At 39.4% G+C, this 18,825-nt stretch overlaps 2 protein-coding genes across 3 annotated transcripts; both read left to right on the top strand.

Annotated features, from left to right (window-relative positions):
* Positions 1-2,627: 2,627 nt before the first annotated feature.
* LOC140556248 (complement C1s subcomponent-like) lies at positions 2,628-11,933 on the top strand. Of its 2 annotated transcripts, none has more exons than XM_072679924.1 (11): positions 2,628-2,709; positions 5,109-5,307; positions 6,056-6,236; positions 6,920-7,042; positions 7,236-7,420; positions 9,004-9,151; positions 9,313-9,428; positions 10,159-10,228; positions 10,543-10,668; positions 10,782-10,868; positions 10,995-11,933. In XM_072679924.1, exons 1-11 carry the CDS (start codon positions 2,696-2,698, stop codon positions 11,756-11,758), a joined length of 2,013 nt encoding a protein of 670 aa, XP_072536025.1. In that variant the 5' UTR covers positions 2,628-2,695; the 3' UTR covers positions 11,759-11,933. The 2 variants fall into 2 exon arrangements, with proteins under 2 accessions (XP_072536025.1, XP_072536026.1); XM_072679925.1 differs by lacking the exon at positions 2,628-2,709 and adding an exon at positions 2,730-4,722.
* A 1,124-nt stretch (positions 11,934-13,057) lies between these two features.
* LOC140556252 (complement C1r subcomponent-like protein) lies at positions 13,058-18,429 on the top strand. Its single transcript, XM_072679931.1, has 8 exons — positions 13,058-13,098; positions 13,245-13,440; positions 13,528-13,702; positions 14,797-14,928; positions 15,020-15,103; positions 16,718-16,911; positions 17,227-17,441; positions 18,023-18,429. The coding sequence occupies exons 1-8, from the start codon at positions 13,073-13,075 to the stop codon at positions 18,381-18,383; spliced, it is 1,383 nt and encodes a 460-aa protein (XP_072536032.1). The 5' UTR covers positions 13,058-13,072; the 3' UTR covers positions 18,384-18,429.
* Positions 18,430-18,825: the final 396 nt, after the last annotated feature.

Consider the following 18,825-nt stretch of genomic DNA (forward strand, 5'->3'; position numbering starts at 1 on the left):
CATATATATGAGATATGCAGGACAGATAGGTCCAGGTCAGGGTAAGCCATCCACATTCACATCATATCAGTAAAACCCCTCAATCCTAGAGCGTCTAGGGCTGAGGTGTTTTACCGATATGGTGTGAATCTATATTTCATACCAGTAATACACCTCATTAAATTACAAATGGCCTTCATGGCACAGCAAAACAAGATAAAAAACAGCCCTAGCTCAACCACCTCCCCTTCCTCTTTTTGTGTTTGTCTCTGACCTTTAGCTGTGTGTTAAAGTGCATAAGTGTTCAGTGCCAAAGAAAACCTCTGCCTCCTATCTGTGTGTGTCTGTTATTGCAATCAAGAAAAAAAGGCCAAGGAAGGACCAAGCTATGCATTAATATTATGTAGCTAATATGAATACAGTACTGAACTGGGTGTAGTGAATGTACTACATGTCCAACTGTTTGTGGGTGCCTCTTCTAATCAATGCATTCAGCTACTTTAAGTTGCATCTATATATGACACAGACGTGCAATGAGAGAAGTATTGCCAAGAGAATAGGAGCAGATAAATATAAACTTATTCTACTAGGCCTAATGCCAGGCATAGGCTGGAGGGGCAACATTGAGCTGTGGAGCAGTGGAACTGCATACATTTGGGATGAGGTGAGATCATCTAATATCGTGACCTCACTAACACCCTTGTCGCTGAATGTCATCTAATCCTAACAGTGGTGCTAGAAGCCTAGAAGAACGCCTTCCCTGGACAGTAGAGACAGTTACTCCAACAAAAGTGGGATACACTCTTTAATTACCTTTGATTTTGGAAGAAGTTCTAGTTCAAGAGTTTGTCATATGCACAGAAGAAACAAGCAGTTACACTGTACAATGAAATTCTTACTTTGCCCGATGGTAGGAGCATGAAGAGGCTGTGTTGAGGGTGTGTACTGTCACTGATAATGCTGTGGGCCCTCCGGATGACCCTGGTCCTGTATATGTCCTGCAGTGAGGGAAAGACCTACTGAAACAATGAAAGAGCCATATCGTTTCTTCAGCCATTGGACTGAAGAAATAAAGCGCCCAGTTCTTTAGGAGAAAATAACTTTTAATAACATTTAACTCTAGAATGTCTCATACAGATCTTATGTGTATTATAATCCTGGAAATGCTGACTGAGATGGCTCATGGATCCAGCAGCAGTATGGTATGTTTGGTAACAGATATTGAGCCAAGATTGTAAAAGACACCACCAGATTTACTTACTGATGTTAGAAGGAAATATTTGCTTATTCATGAATGTGGATTACTGGTGTGCTTTACATTTTTCCATTACCAATTCATAAACCACATCGTCACATAAATATGTTGATGAAAGGTTAATGTCTCAGTAAGAAGCCAAAATGATCAGACTCTATAAGTAAGTAAGGCGTCTTCAGAGCTTTGTATGGTGGACCACAGTTTAGTCCAGACTATTTGATGGTCATCAGCACTGACCAACATTTTTTACTGTCCAGTTTGTGACCTGCCACCTTCCAAAAATGTTCATTTGGATTAAAATTATTTTTGATGTAATATAATAATAATAATAATAATAATAATTACAATAATAATAATAATAATAATGTTACATTACTTTACCAATATATAATAATACAATTCTGGAAAGCTTTGTTACCCTCACTGATCATCGTCAGCAGCTTTTTCAGAGCTTCAGCAGCGTCAGAGCTTCACATGAATCTCGTTTGGATTTGTGTACATTTAGAATCCATGTGCTGCCAAATGCCTGCTGGTGGTCAAAGTCAGATAAATGTTGTAATCCCTACAGGGGCAATGACTTTTCCGCAACTGATGAGCAAACAAATGGAACTTTAGTTTCGTTTTATCTGTAAGTGGAACTTCTTTATGCTTCTGACCTGGTCGTTCTGCAGTTGTAAATATTAGAGTATGTACAGATGACCTAAATATATACGAATTCTGTGCTTCAGCCCCTTGTGTTTTATTTTATTAAGGACTTGTGGAATGTTTTTGCCATGTTTCAGATGAAATGAAGTACATTTATTGTCATTATATTTATACTCTGTCATGAAATTCTTCTCGTCGAATATCCTAGTATAACCTAGTACAGCGCCCCTGGAGCAGAGAGGGTTAAGGGCTCAATAGGCATCAGTGACCGCCTAACTGGACCTGAGTATTAAACTCAACACCCTGTAAACAATAACCCAACACTGTTACCATTAACAGATTCAAATATTACTCAAAATTAAAATTTGGAATTATATAGTGTCTATAGGGTTTATATAAATATATACTAAAAAAAACAAGGAACAATCTTACTTTTTTCTATGTGGGGGCCTTCAAAAACTCTTGTGGCCTAGAACATCGCAAGACCATTTCTTTAAAGGAGATTTGTTAAATTGGTCATGTGTGTCTCTGTTTCTAATAAACATTGATCACAGATTCTGTGAATTTAGAGATGAAGTAGTACTGACCTATCTGGACTGTTGACTGCAAAATAAACTCACACTGGCAGACATCAAAAAATCCTTTTTTTTTATTTGTGTTGTGTAGAGCTCCTGGGGGGGAACTGTGTATGTGTGTGTGTGTGTAAAAGAAGGGGGGGGGGGGGTTAGGCAAACAGACAACCAAATAACAGAACATAGAAGTGAATGCAGGCGAGCCAGCCTTAATCAACTCGGCTCTGTTTGAACGAGTCTCACCATGATCTTTCTCTGGTGCGTAAAATCCTCTTCTTCTGCTCAGTTTAGTTTGAGATATGCTTCTTTATTTCCACCCGTGTCTCTGTAGTATCTTTTTGACTTCTACACTTATTTTCTCAGCTTTATTAATGTCGTCTCCTCCTCTGCCTTCTTTATGCCTTGTTCCTTCCCCCGTTCCTGTTACTTTTTCGCCTCCCACGCGTCTCTCCCACTCTTTTTCACTTCTTACCCCTTAACCCACCTCATCTTGCCTCTGTGGCCTTATTGACTTTTTAACCTCTGTGGTTATGATGTTACAAAAAAAAAAATTTGCTTCTTAAAACTTCAAGGGTCCACATTTGGATTCACACTTTCTCCTCTCTCAGACCTCTCTATCAATGTGTTCATTTGATTCAACTGTTGCAAGTCTGAACAAGCTTTACAGAATATTGGTAAAAAAGTAAATCTGTAAAAGTATAATTCAGATAATTCACATAATTCAGTTTTTGTCAAATGTTTTATTTATTTTGTACCTGCAAGACAAGAAACAATAAGACAAATCGAGTGTAGCACCTTGTTTTGTGTGTTTGAGCTAATGCGTGGTTATCATTTGTAGTTTCCAACCTGCCTAGTTCTGATTAGCTACAACAGCCCAGTCTAGCTTGGCATTAAAGCATTTTAAACTGTAAACAATTGGCTGTTCTAGCTTGTAGCGGTTCTAGCTTGTGGCGCGAGACCCAAAGCCAGACCAAATGAAATGGCTCCATATATAACTCCTGGCAAGGATAACAATATGGGTGGGGCTAGATAACACCTGGATACAATAAGGTGAAGGCTGGAGACGTGAGGAGACACAGAAACCTGTGGATGAGCACATAGACAGGTAACCGTAAATAGAAAGATGAAAATGGCACACATGAGGGCTGACCTGGGTAATGTCGGCCAAACAACAAATGCCTTTCAAGTGATTTCATGGTCACAGGCAGTTTTCCAGTGTCTGAAAATCTTGCTAGTCTAACAGCACGCTCCCATCAACTTGACCATTTGGTGTAAGGTGGTCAGGATAGCTTTCTCATCTTGGTGTTCTGATAAAATCCAATAGGTGAGCTCTCTTTAGCACTAAACATAAAGCAGCAGTGCCGCTACAGGAACATCTCTGGTGATGTTCTCACAAACTACTGCCCACACAAGGGCAGCTGTCGCCAAAACCCAGCCTACATGCTAATGCGGGGATTACATGGGTGGAACGTGGGATAGGTGGTTTCCAGGTGGGCATGGGCTTTAAGTGGGTTCGTACATGGTGTTACTGGGACCCATCTGGGCCCCCAAGTGCAGTATACAACTCAGATAAGACCCATGTTTAACCCTTCCTGGTTCCTTTGCTAAATCCCGTTGGGCATCCATATGTGAGGCTAACATGGAACTGACACGATTGGTTAATGCTAACCATACACAAGAAGAAAACAAAGAAAAGTCTCAAACCCTATCACACCCAAAGACAATGTATCATTACTTGCTTGACAAAGACTGAGTATCTTGCAGGGTAATTATTTGCAAGACTGCAAATAGATTTCTTTTGAGATTATATCCCATCATGCTGCTTGTGGAAATTTACAAGTAGAGAAACTGTTGAGAAACTGCAAAAGCAGAAGCAGCTTTTGGCCAAAACGGCCAAAATGTGGACACTAAAAAATGTGGTTGAATGAGCAGGAACCGCAAAGTGCGTTCTGTTTGGGGCTGGAGAGATCTCACCTATTGGTTTTTCACAATTTTGAAGTCACAGTCTGCATAAGCCATGGCTAAAAACTGCATAGCACTAAATGCCGCAACTCTAGCCAGACTCACATAATTTTATTCCAATACTGGGATTTGAAATCGCTTGAAAAGCTGTTTGGTGTAAGGCCGGCATTACTGGCCCACATGGTGACACGATGATATAATTTCCGTGATGTGCAAATATCACCATTCAGATTGAAAGCCATGCCGCCCCTTGCAGGATGCTGATGTCGCCCATGCCGCCCATACCAGAATGCAAAAAAATTAAAAATGGTCAGTAGTTATTTTAGACTGATAGGATTTTTTATTATGTATTCTATCTACCAGTTTTAGACACACTTGGGAATACCTTTGGTAGCAAATTGTAAGGTTACAAGATAATTCTTTAGATATCTCTTTTTATATTTTAAGTATATTTAATATAATGAATTCAATATTCATGTTAATAATTTAGCCTTGCATAGTTGTGTTCTTATGGACAAAAAACTAGATCTGTTTTGTGGGTGATAAGTCAAACACTATGGTCAGCACACCTTTGTTAAATAACGGTGAGGAGGACTTACTTTTAGCTGGTTTTGAGAAAAATGTCCTTATGCGAAGACTAGGCTCAGACCATTCATTTTAATTCTTGAAATCACTTACTCTCTGTATCCACTCAGTGTGTGTGTGTTGTTGCTGCCGGTGTGTTTTACCCATCCCCTGGCTGGATGGGTGAGTTCTCCTGGTCACCCAGAGGGATATGAACCAAACAGTGAAATGAACTGGGAACGCTGCGCTCCAGCAGGTCACACGCTCTCTCTCTCCATCATCCACCTGGATCTAGAAGACAGCTACCAGTGTGAAAATGATGCCTTGAAGGTCTGTGTGCGTTGTGTGGGCTGGTGTGGGAGGGGTATGATAGGGTTTTGTGGTCTGCATGCCATAAAAAGCACAGCAAAAAGGTTGCAAAACAAATACTTGTTTTAAAATATTCGGCTGCAGTCTATCGGCTTTGGAACGCAGGTAATATTAGAACAAATGCATTAACATTATCATTAACATTTATTGGGTCATAATAAAGAACAGAAACGGCGCATAGGAGGATTGCAATCACTCCGCTTAGCCCCTAATTACATACAGACCGTGTCAAAATTAAAGTCCCTAATACAAACAATGTACATGAAATTATTTAAACGCCAAAAAACTACAGTAAGCAAAGAGCTGAATTACCACCCATAAAAATAGCCTCCTGAAACACTTCATTAAACACTGTAATTCAGGCAACAATGGTGTTCAGGACTAACCATTACACAAAATCCTTTCACCCTTCAGAGTGTGCTAGCTACTTTCAAACCGTGCTCTGACTTGCTTATAAACTGCTGACACACTGTTATTTACAGAAGGCAACGCAATCACTGGTATTTTTGTTGCACTTAATGTTGTCTACACTGCATGTTTTAGGCTTTAGGAGTGTGATGATTTACACCTGCAGTTAACATGGTGCTTATTGGTATACATAGTCTTCCATTGCTTGTTAGCTACATCAGCCTGAGGCTCTTAGGACAAATCTCCTGGTCTCACATCGATTCACGTCTGTCTCATCTCTCTTCCTCTTTCCATTCTTCAGGTCTTTGCTGACAACATACTTATTAACACTCTGTGTGGCAAAAAGTCAGCTGAGCAGCTGCAGGCCTCTGTCAATCCCTCGCTCCGCTCGTCCCCTGGAGGCTGTCTTTCTCTTACCTTCCAGTCCGACTACTCCAACACAGAGCAACACACTGGTTTCCGGGCCTTCTATACGGTACAGGGTAAGCTCAACAGGAGGTGGTGTTTATACTGGGTTTGTACTGGGATGACTGCAACAGCTGTATGGAAGTTTAGATGTTACACAGAGTGATACATAGGTTCACAGCTTTAGAGTGGTGCAAATGGCTAAATGCCAAAGATGCTTATCCCACAGCTCTGGTTCAGAGAGACTGAGCAGATGCAGAAACCAGACCGTTCAGTTATTTTGTAAAATCATAAACATGCCATCTAAAACACATTTAAGTATACTGGGTGTTTTTTCCATTATAGTCAGTAGAAGCTGCCAGCCCTGTTTCCCTATCAGTAGGTTTAGAAGTAGCAGCTACTGAACATTATTGCCATGTTAAAAACTATCACTGTTAAGACAGTCGGTTAAGACATGACTGATGGATTGGTGGTGCAACAGAATGAAGTAAAACAGAATTTAAAACTCTAGTTGTAAGAAAGGACTCACACACAGAAATGTAAGGACAAACTTGCGCAAAAGAGGTGCCACCCCATCCTGTTCCTTTTTAACCAGACTTGGGGGTCACAGCCTGCAATTAGAGGAAGTCCCTGGTTGAAGTAATGACTCAGACTGTGGAAGTATTCCCTTCTGTTGTGGTCTCCGGGTGGATAAGGCCTGGTTTAAATATTAAAAACTCTGTGATGTTGGCCTCTGACCTCTGTCCCTGTGTGCCCACAGATGTAGATGAATGTTGGGACAGTGATCTGCAGTGTTCTCATTTCTGTCACAACTACATCGGAGGCTACAGCTGCAGCTGCAGACCAGGATACTTCCTCAGCGAAGACCAGCACACCTGCACCGGTACGGAGTTGCACTCATACGAGATGGACAAACTGATCTGAAAGTTTGCTTTGTGGAAAGAGAAAGATAACCATCAAATGTGATTTTTTGTTGACATAAATGATGCTATGTAAACTGCTAACTTTTATAATTAATTATGGAATTGCATTTGAAAGTATAGGTCTTAAATGTAATCTCTCTCTCTTTCTGTTAGTAAACTGCACAGAGGAGCGCTTTGGGGAGGGTATACTGACACCTCCGGGGAGCCCTGGTCCATACTTTGAGAACGCTCAATGCTCCTACACACTGTCTGTGAAGGACGGGATGCAGCTCATACTGAACTTCACTGGGGTGTTTGATGTGGAGATCAGAGATGGGCAATGCGTCGACACGTTAACAGTCTGTACCGTTTCTCTAACTTGCACCATCTTTTATCTTGGTGTCTTCTGCTTCAAATTGTTCAAAATTCTTGAAAAATCTTAAATATCTTCAACTTGCTAGATTCTCTAAAAATTGCTAAGCTTCATCATTTTAATGTCCACATAACGTACAATTGTCAACGTACAATTCTAACATTGTAAGATGTTGTTTTTTGACGCATATGTGACTTTGATTTCCAACTAAAATTCAACGTTGGGTTTTAACGTCAACCTAAAATTCAATGTCTCTTCGACATTACAATATAATGTCTTTCTGATGTCAAATTGATGTCTGAAGCCTGGTGGGACGCTACAACATTACACTGAACAGCACATTAGACATGACCCCAATCTCTTGGCTGATGCCTACATATATAAATCTCATGGTTTGTTGCATTGTTAGTGTATTTTACCAGTATTTTATCTTTAGCATTGTAGTTTCTGCAGATGGTGTTGTTTAAATATAATATTTTTGTTTAACAAAATACCTAAACATCAACTTGAGACTTTAGACTGTACATAAGAGTAGACAGTGTGCCCCCATTCACTTCCATTGTGATGTTTTGCAGCCAAAAGGTGACTGAAATGGAGGCTACAGCAGATCCGTGGATGCAGATTACAACCACAGTGATCATAATGATACAAAATGAGTAGTGTAATATGCTCAGTTAGAGGGTGTCACAATGATTGGAAGAAGTGAAGAATTTCAGTGGTGTTAAGAAAACAATGTGATCAAAAAGATTGGAGTGTTAAGGAGCATCTTATAATTTACATCCGCCACCTTCCAAAGATAAGGACCTGCATCAGCAGTTCAAGGCGCCAAATTTGAAACCACTGTCCATACGTCTACTCTTACCATTGTTGTACCATTGTTGCTCACTTAACTGCACACTGGTTATAGCTGAGTACATCAATATTCAAGACTGTTTACAGCAGTTCAATTCAGTCTGTCAGTATTAGCTGTCCACGGCTGGCAATCACCTCATCACCACACCCCTTAGCAAAAACATATATGAAACGTGAAATTACTTTGGTGGAGTTTGCGAAATTGACCGCAAAACTGAAAAAAGTGTCATTTAAAATTACTTACATATGATGTTATGATATGATGATGCTCTAGGTTGTACTGCAGCCAGCCACCAGAGGGCCAAAGAGATGTTTTTGCTTGTCCATTTTTCCAGTCCACTCTTATATATAATAGCTACAGTCTATGATTGAGACAGGTGTCTGTCATAAAGATTTTTTTTGCCACATGCATTGTAAAAGATGGTTTGTCAGTTATTCTTTAAAAAATACTTCATGTGGTAACACCCCTAGTTTATTTTTTTTAAATAGCATGCTCACAGAACCGTTGAAGTGTTGATAGATGCATTGCCAGAGGTTTATTCACAATGTATTACCCATTTTGTTCTGTGACAGAGGGGCGGCATTCCTCTGGTTTTCTGTGATTTTGAAAATTCCTATTTTGTGATTAAGAAATGCCATTACTGTTCTATAATTGCTGATAGTGTTAAAAAGTTCTGCAATCTCGCTTTTCTTCCTTTCTGCACCTCGTCCTCTCAGATAAAGACAGATTCTGCCACTTTTGGACCCTATTGTGGGCAGGAGGCTCCTGGCTCCATTGACACCGGTGCCCAACATGTTGAAGTTCTATTCCGTACAGACCAGGGAGGCACTAACCAGGGCTTTTCGCTCATATATGGATACAGAAGTAAGGCCACTCAGCCCATCTCTAAAACTCTAGTTTTAAAAACCTGAGTTTTTCTACTGTGTTCTGGTGATGACTGATTAGTTAATAGCTGAGAATGGGTTGCTCTGTGGTGTTTGTTCAAACATATTTTCTTTAATTATGGGTCTTGTAATATCTTACAGAAATGGTGTGCCCTGGAATAGTGACAGCCGACTCTGTCCTGTCACCTCAGAAAAGTGTATATTTAATGGAAGACACAATCACTGTGCAGTGTGTGACTGGATACACTTTAGACAATGTGAGTATTGGAGTATTGTTTCTGTTGATTAGCAGTTGTTGCCAAATAGCTGGACATAAACATCAGCTTTAATAAATCAGGCTTAAAATCAGAGAGGAATATTTAGCATTAAATGTGAGGCAGAGCTGACTATGCTAACTATACTATGAATGTTAGTGTGAAAAGTGTACAGAAGGTCAGTGTTGGTCAGTGGAGGGGATTGATTGTGTAATGGTGCTAAAAATATTTTTAAACAAATAAAATGTATATTATTTTACTTTTAGGTTAAATGAACTCTGAAATAAGTAAATTCTAAGTATGATTTTTATTAATATCAATACTACTAATTTTACATCAATTGCTAGCTCCACTTCCATTATAGTTCTATTAGTATTTGTAATTACATTAAAGCAACACTATGTAGTATTTTTACCTCAAACTAACATCTTCAAAATCATGTTGATGCTCCACTGACCTGTTAGTGAGATCAGCGACACTGTTATTGCTACTCTGGGCTTAGCACGCTGCTAACTGCAGTATGTGAAGCAGCAGGAAAACTGTAAAATTCTGTAATATTACTCTACTGCTTCAGTACATATGCTTCTTTACTTTCAGCATGTCCTTTCAAAGCCAGTCCTTTGTTGGTCGTTCAAAGTTCAAATTCCATGTCCCAACTGTAGAGGGAGCCACAGAGCAAGCAATACCAATTCTTGCTTAATGCTGCTTTAAATGTGTCTTGTTCTCTGTACAGTCTATTGAGAAAACCTTTGAGTCCACATGTCAGAGCAGTGGAAAGTGGAGTCCTGTCAAAAACTGTAAACGTGAGTCAGGTTACACATATAAGTATTATAATGATATAGTATTAATAATTATAGCAATCCATATCTTCCCATAAATATTCAGAACATTTATTTTAGTTCATCAAAAATATAGATAATACCTCCTTTTCCCTAATCATATTTATTTAGATGTATATATAATTTACAACATAAGGAAGTTGTTGTTTGAGCTCAATAAAATGATTAAATATTCATTATTCAAATTAACATCACACATCTCAAGATGTTTAAACATGATGTTTCTCACAAAAACATGCTAGATGCCTCATATTAACCCCAAAATGTGTCCTCCACAGCGGTGGACTGTGGTGTTCCTGAACTTCCAGATCTGATGACCCTAACGGAGAAGAATCCACTTACAACATACAAGCATAATATCAGCTTAAAATGTGAATCAGAATTCTACCAACTGTTTGGACATGGTAAATACTGTGGCATGTGTGTGTGTACACACACAGTATATTGTACACGTACCATGTCTGCTGGAAGCGAGATATTCTGTTGATTGCAGCTTGTCTCTGTCCTCTTTACCCAGAAAATTACACTTGCAATGCAAATGGATTCTGGGAATCAAATGGAGAGATTCTTTCGGCTGAGGCAGATTTGCCCAAATGTCTACCAGGTATTATAATCCAGTATTATAACCAACCAAATCTTCCTTCTGGTTTCCTTTCCAACATCTTAATGAGGCATTTTGAAAGAATCTCACTCTTTATCTTGTCCTTTCCCATTCTTCAACATCTATCAGTGTGTGGAATGAGTAAAGAAGTCTTTTCTGCTGGACGGGTTTTTGGAGGAAAGAAGGCCAAACTGGGACAGATACCCTGGCAGCTTCTGATTAAACAGCCTATGCGAGGAGGTGCTTCTCTAATCAGTGACCGCTGGGCTCTCACAGCTGCTCATGTTGTGGATGGACATGAAACCAGAGCACTGACATTCTATGGAGGAATGATTGATGGACTTGATAAAAATGCAGTTGCAATGCAAACTGAGAAGATCATTATTCATCCAGGCTATAACAAGGTGAGCACAGATACAGAGCAGTTAAACTATGATAATGACATTGCCTTGGTAAAGATGTCTGCCAGGGTGCCACTTAGTCACAATATCAGGCCAGTGTGTCTGCCAGAGAAAAATGTTGGGCCAGCAATGGAGGGAAAGACGGGAACTGTCTCAGGATTTGGTGCAGTCTCAGAGGATCGTATGAAGAGTAAATATTTGCAGTACGCTCATTTGGAGGAATATTTAGAAGTTCCTTGCTTTTCAACCGATCTGAAGGTCACTGACAACATGTTCTGTGCTGGTGGAGATGGGGCGGATGCTTGTAAAGGTGACAGTGGTGGTCCGCTAGTCCTTCCTGTGGTGGGAATCGGGTCTCCAGTAAAGCCATACCGACTCAAAGGTATCGTGTCATGGGGTCCTGCTAAATGTGGAGATAAAGAATTTAAGGGCTATTACACCAAAGTGCAGAACTACCTGGACTGGATCAGAGAAACTGTGGAGAAGAACTAACACCAGAGTCATCAAAACATTAAATACAATTCCATTTTAAATGAGCTTGTGTAGTAAGTGTTTTGGTATTTGTGTGTAATTATGATTATTGAAATGCATGTTTAGACCATCAGCATGTGTAAAATCTTACAACACACACAAAAACACCAAAATGCAATAAAAGATTTACATTACATTCAGTTGTTATAGAGTTTTTAATAACTTTTTATAAAGAAAGTTCTTAAATGCAACAGGTATTATGGGAAATTACATTATTACTTACATTATCTCTCTCTCTCTCTCTGTAGTAATTTTAAGACATTTTATTGTTATTTCAACATAATGTAACTTTACTAAACCCCAAAATCAAAAATTAATTATTAATTTATAAAAGTATCCCAGAATACATTCTTCATCAGAGGACACAGACATGTGCTCCTCTGCAGATCATGTAATTGATTGACGTGACTAATGAGGGGTCATACACCTAAATACATTAGTTCAGATATAGATATTTATAGATATTAGACAGATATTTATGGCCAAAGCTTCTACACTTGACACAAGCATTCAGTTGCACACAAACAGCATGTATAGTCTTTATAGAAAGAAAAAGCACTGTTTGACTTGCCTTGGATGCATCGGGAGGTTACTCGAGTGGACTTGGCACAGCCCAATAACCTAGAATGCATTCCACAGTATGGGAATGGCTAGGCAAGGAAATACTACCTTTGATCAACAGGAACTTGAAATATGTGTTAAAAATCCAGTTCAGGCTCAACAGTCTACTGTTTACTGGCCTCCTCAGACCCTCTCTCTGTGCCTCCAGCTGAAATTCATCAGAATCTGCACACCTTCAGCAGCACTGAGCCATAGTTTTCTCTACGTCAAACATTTGGTTATGGACCCTTTTTTTTCCAAAGTGAAACTTGCCTTATTACTTCTTATCCTCTGATAACCTGTTCACACACTGGTTTTGACTCTTAGACTGTTGTTCTGGATAATGTGTTGTTGTTGAAGTTTTGGATTGGCATTAAAGTTTGCCATCACTGTGAGTCCAGCCTCTATGAGCAATTTGGGCTTTTAGAGACACAAAACAGAAGAAACTTTATAGCAAAGTGTTTTACAATGGAACGTTCTTTGTCAGAGCTGCACCTCCAACAGAGTCTACCACTTCTCACTTTTTTCTTTTGCCAAGTCAAACAAAACTTTTAGACTTTCAGACTCAGGTTTGCTCGCTCCTGCATTTGTAAACTGCACGGCTTTTTAATACATGTAGAACAGTTGGACACACTAAACATACATCCCAGACAAGCACTTCTGTACACTTCCATCATGAGCAGAATAAAGCTAATAGTGAGGTAAGTGACTTACTACTAACTTATGGGGGTTCTAGCTCTTAATGTTTATTCTGTATATTAAAAAAAAACTACTTCATTTGGTCTCGATCTCTCTCTCTCTCTCTCTCTCTCTCTCTCTCTCTCTCTCTCTCTCTCTCTCTCTGTAGTCTGATATGGTTGAGTGTGTGTGAGTGCAAAGTAGCAAAGTATGGTCATGTTCAGTCCCCACTCTACCCTGAGCCCTATCCTGTTGGTCTCTATATGCATTGGTACCTAAAAGTTCCTCATGGATACAGAATCCAGCTCACCTTCAATCACCTGGACTTGGAGCCTTCTGTTAACTGCTCCAAGGACTCTCTCACAGTAGGTTGTGCATTATGGTTTACTGTGTTAATCAATGGCTTTTTCTACAGCAGGGTTGCCATACGCACTGTTTCTTTTGTTAACAAGGTTCTGCATGACCGGGAAGTTCTGGGGAAGTTCTGTGGCCGGAAGTCTACCTTTACACATCACACTGGCAACAGGCCCATCTTGTCCCCTGGAAACCATGTCTGTCTGGTGTTTGAGACAGACGAATCAGGGCCTCAGCTGCACCATGGCTTCTTTGTCTTCTATGAGGCAGTGGGTATGTCAGTTAGAACTGACAGTCAAGACTGAGAAGGTCCTAATTTCATAAAAGCATCTCAGTATTAAGTCAAGCTTCACTGGCAGAGGGAGTATCGGGCGTGATGATTACTTGATCCTTTAAGAATGATCTTTGATCATTTGAATCATTAATAGACTATTTTTCTTGCTTAAGAAAATCAGCAATTGACATGCTGTAGTGGGTAACAACAGTCCTCATTATGTCAGCCCTTATATGTGCTAGCTACCAAGCACTAGGTACCTACATAACTTTAGATAGCTACATTTCATATGGTAACATTAATTTAAATACATATTGGCCAAACAAGAGAACACAGCATATTTTTTTACATTTATTTATTGGATTACTGTGCTGTATTATTGTGTTGCTGTGCTGTATTGTGCATTGTGTATAACTGCTACTGGCTGCTAAATTTCCTTTGGAAATAAAGACGTATCTATCTATCTATCTACATACCTGACAGATGAACATGTATACCCTAGCCACACTAATGATCAGTGCACTTAGAGTGCTAAAATGGAAGAACTGTTTTTGTATTTATTATAATTTAATTGTACAAATATAGTACAAAGGGTAGCCTGGGGGGAATGACTTCACACTAATGGTGAGTAAAATGGGAAGGACACACCCAGGATGCAAATATGTGGTGCCAGGACCCAGTGTGAAGGTTGTGTTTTTCTGCACATAGTCCACTATATATTACTGACTCAGTAACTAGACATGTTTACTGAAGAGTCAAATTAGGATCCATGGTTTCAAGGTAACAGTCCTGCATATTGAAATGAGGCTGCAGGCAAGTGAGTTATATCTTCACCCACTCTGCTAATATGACTTTCCTACTTTGCTTTAAGTGAATAGTTGTGGATCTGTTCAATAGACCACACACCAGCCAAATTGCAGATGTAATGGATGGACAAAAGTTTGTACATTATTTACTTTTATTCAGACATAAGTTCCTATGGTCATCTTGTGGTCAAGCTCATACCTGTGGTGTAACAGATCCAGGCAATACCTGGAGATAACACTGCAGGTGTTAACACATGTACACATAACCATTTTCTGTATCCCCCTAGAAGTGGACTGTGGGATTCTAGAGCTCTCAGACCCAGATCTGGTGACCCTAACAGAGGAGGATCCACTTACAACATACAATCAGAATATCAGCTTGAAGTGTCTATCAGAATTCTACCAGCTGGTTGGACATGGTAAACACTTGAGATCGGGATGTCTGTCTGTCTGTTCTTGTATAAACAGTGTGCTCAGAGAGTTATCTTTATTCTATCCTGCTTTTCTCAGCTAACTTCACTTGTGATGGCACTGGTAACTGGGTATCAGAAAGTGGACAGAATTACTCCCAGAATGCACCACAGTGTGTCCCAGGTATATCTATACTCCTCATTCTCTTGATCAGCAACACAACAGCAATTGACATACTGTAGTGGGTAACAACAGTCCTCATTATGTCAGCCCTTATATGTGCTAGCTACCAAGCACTAGGTACCTACGTAACTTTAGATAGCTACATTTCATATGGTAACATTAATTTAAATACATATTGGCCAAAAAAGAGAACACCGCATAATAAATAAATAAAGACGTATCTATCTATCTATCTACATACCTGACAGATGAACATATATACCCTAGCCACACTAATGATCAGTGCACTTAGAGTGCTAAAATGGAAGAACTGTTTTTGTATTTATTATAATTTAATTGTACAAATATAGTACAAAGGGTAGCCTGGGGGGAATGACTTCACACTAATGGTGAGTAAAGTGGGAAGGACACACCCAGGATGCAAATAGGTGGTGCCAGGAGCCAGTGGAAAGGTTGTGTTTTTCTGCATATAATCCACTATATATTACTGACTCAGTAACTAGACATGTTGAGAAACATAAATATGTGAGAAATGATTAAATCCAATATCATTCAGAGCAGTCAGATGACCACAGCTTTGCTCTTCTAGGAATTAATGCAATGTCTCCATCAAGTCATGAGCTCTAATGAGCCAAAGGCTAGGCTCCGCCCCTCACCTGAAACTCAGCACACAGGTGCTGTTGATTATGGGACTGATGAGGACTGCTCTTAAGCACCTCTGTTTTGAGTGCTTGGGGGAGTCATTGTAGCCCTACCTGAACTTGAGCTTGTGAGGTGGTCTTGGTTTTCGACACTGCCTGTTTTGTGACTTTGAGCATGGATTTGCCTGTGATATACCTGTCTGCCTGTTTTTTGGGTTTTTTTTTTTTGTTTTTTTTCACCTCTGCCTGTCCTGATGATGAGTTTTGCCTTAGCCCAAATAAAGTCTCTCTGCACTTGCAGCCTGCCTTAACCAGTATGTTACAATAAATAGGTCAGACCAGAGCATGCAATAAATAAAACATTTTTGCCATTCCTTGTGCAATATTTCCAAAGTTTTATAAACATAAAACACTTTATTAACATAAATTACTTTATTAACATAAAACACTACTCATATGATGGGTTAGGTTGGGTGGTGTGAGCAGTGTGTTCCTCCCCAAGTTAAAATGAAACCTATGCCACTGTTTTGTTTTATTTTTTTAAAACATACAACAGACTCATTTAGGTAAAATGGGTTATGCTATACTTACATAATTTAATGTGACAGTTCAAGTATGACTTAAATGAGTTAAGTATTTAAGAAGTATATTAAATTTAACTAATTTTTAACCAAATGTATACATCATAGTAATGTATTTATTAAAAAGAGTGTGATCAAAGTTAATTTGTAAGTATTTAATTAAAGCATTATATAAATGTATTTTTAACATTTTAAATAAGGACATACATTTGTATGTTATTTTTACAACATACTGTAGTATCTGTAGTATTTTTAAAATACAATTAAGTGCAGTTTTCCCCCTATGGATTGCCATTATGCGTATTACGTTTTCATTTTAATTTTGGGACTGATATGCTTCCATATATGTCTGTGTGTGTATGTGTATGTGTATTTGTGTGTGTACATGTCAGTGTGTGGTCGCCCTACTGTAGATCTCAATATGCGTGACAGGGTGCTGGGAGGCAAAGCAGCTCCTGCAGGTTCTTTCCCCTGGCAGGTCTTCCTCCTGGCAGGCAGTCGAAGTGGTGCAATCGTCATTGGGGACAGATGGCTCATGACTGTAGCCCACAATCTGGAGAAAATAAATGATGTAGGAAATGTGAAGGTACCTTCTGTCAAATAATAATCATTTATGACCTGAAAGTCTTAATTAGCATTTTACCATTTATTCATTCATGACGTTTGTCACTCATCCTTTAATCTTTCAGATCTGCTGATGATGCTTAATGTGCTTCAATTGCCTTAAATTAAGAATTGCATAATCCCCTTATGCACAACATCCAATTTTTTTTTTTTTTAAATATCTGACAGCATTCAATATGATTTGACTGTTATGGCCTATTTAGCAATGCTTTAATCTAAATGCACCAAAACACATCATTTATGCTGGTGTAATTTTGTAATATTTAAATTTTTGCAGGTGTTTGTTGGAGGCGTTTCTGTCACTGAACTTGTGAAGCTCCCATCGCTTCCTATTGCATCATTACATGTTCACCCAGGATACAAGAACAATGAAATGAGGACAAATTTTGATAATGACATTGCCTTGATCAAGCTAAACTCTTCAATCACGTTTAACGAAAACGTTATGCCACTGTGTCTTCCTGCACAAGATACTGAGCTCGAACACTCTGGGTAAGACTTCCACAATGGATTATTCGCTCTTAGTGTCCCCTCTATCGTTAAGCATGTCCAACCAAGGAACCAAGTTGGTCAAGGAAATTAGTTGCGGGCGTACCCTGTGCCCATGTTTTTTAAAATCTAAAAATCCTTTTGTAGGACCAAAAATTAGTTGCAAAATGTAATTCAGGTGTCATATCAGCATATTATCTTTATGTAAAACCACTTAACATTTTTTTTGAGTAAATAGCCTCTCCCCACAGTGTCCACATGTTTATTTCTGATGTGAGGGGAAATACTGTGCAGGCATGCAGGCAAGTCACTGTAGAAGAAACACATTTCTGCCTGTGTCTCTTTACAATGCATATAGCAGGTTGTTTACATAGTCATAATATGAACACAGTATGAGACAGTGGTGAATTTGAGTGTGTATTAATTGTTTAAACATTTTTATTAGAACAAAGCTGCAATTGCAAAGAAAACAGTTGGTGTGTTTTATACCATCCATCTCTACATCCAAACCAGCAAACTTTCTCTCTAGGTCTGTTGCACACTGCTGAACAATAAGCTTGTGTGTGTTTTTTTCTTTGTTTCAGTCTGGTTTCAGGATTTGGCCTGACCGAAACGTTTCATAAAGCCAATCAGCTCAGGTACATTCAACTCCCCGTAGTGGATCAAGACTTATGCCACACATTCGTCGAGACTGAGAGAGCAATCCATCGAAATGTGGCTCCGCTGACAGCCAACATGTTCTGTGCGGGATTCCCTGAGGGAGGAAAGGACACCTGCTCAGGAGACACTGGTTCTGCATTCGTTATGAAGAATAACGGCATGTACTGGGCGGCAGGTATCGTTAGCTGGGGAGTGGAATGTGGCAAGGCAGGGAAGTACGGCATATACACCAGAGTTTCAAAATACGCAGACTGGATAAAGAAAACCATGGAGGAAAACCAGTAGGGTTAACTCATGCATCTAAGTGTAAGAATGCTGTACAGTTTATTAATGTTCATTGATAATAATCGACTGTCTTGTCAAAATGGTTGCAAAGCTTAGTGTGATATTTGGCCAGGTCAGCTGTTGGGCCCTTGAGCAAGGCCCTTTCACCCTCCCGGCTCTTCGTGCGCTGCAGCAATGGCTGTATTTGTATGTGTACTGCAGGGATGGGTTAAAGGCAGACACAAATTCCATCTGTGTCCAACACAAATGGTGAGTATGGTTGTCTTGTCTTGTCTTGGAATGCTATCACTGCTGACTGTAGTTGGCCATTATCAGCTGTGGTCGGACTGTCCACAAAGTCCACAAACAGTCAATTTACTAATTACAGGACCTGTTTTACATTTGGACTAAAGGACTGCAACAACACAGTGCTAGAAATAATGGTAGGTTAGCTGTAATTAAG

The sequence above is a fragment of the Salminus brasiliensis genome, chromosome 5 (genome assembly GCF_030463535.1).
Source record: "Salminus brasiliensis chromosome 5, fSalBra1.hap2, whole genome shotgun sequence".
In the NCBI taxonomy this organism is placed as follows: Eukaryota; Metazoa; Chordata; class Actinopteri; order Characiformes; family Bryconidae; genus Salminus; species Salminus brasiliensis.

Bases quoted from the DNA above. Each gene is read 5' to 3' on its own strand.
- LOC140556248 (XM_072679924.1), top strand. The intron at 10,229-10,542 runs GTGAGTCAGGTT...TGTCCTCCACAG, and splicing joins TCCTGTCAAAAACTGTAAAC to CGGTGGACTGTGGTGTTCCT. The intron at 10,669-10,781 runs GTAAATACTGTG...CTCTTTACCCAG, and splicing joins CTACCAACTGTTTGGACATG to AAAATTACACTTGCAATGCA.
- LOC140556252 (XM_072679931.1), top strand. From the start codon at position 13,073: ATGAGCAGAATAAAGCTAATAGTGAG. The intron at 16,912-17,226 runs GTACCTTCTGTC...AAATTTTTGCAG, and splicing joins ATGATGTAGGAAATGTGAAG to GTGTTTGTTGGAGGCGTTTC. The intron at 17,442-18,022 runs GTAAGACTTCCA...TCTTTGTTTCAG, and splicing joins ACTGAGCTCGAACACTCTGG to TCTGGTTTCAGGATTTGGCC.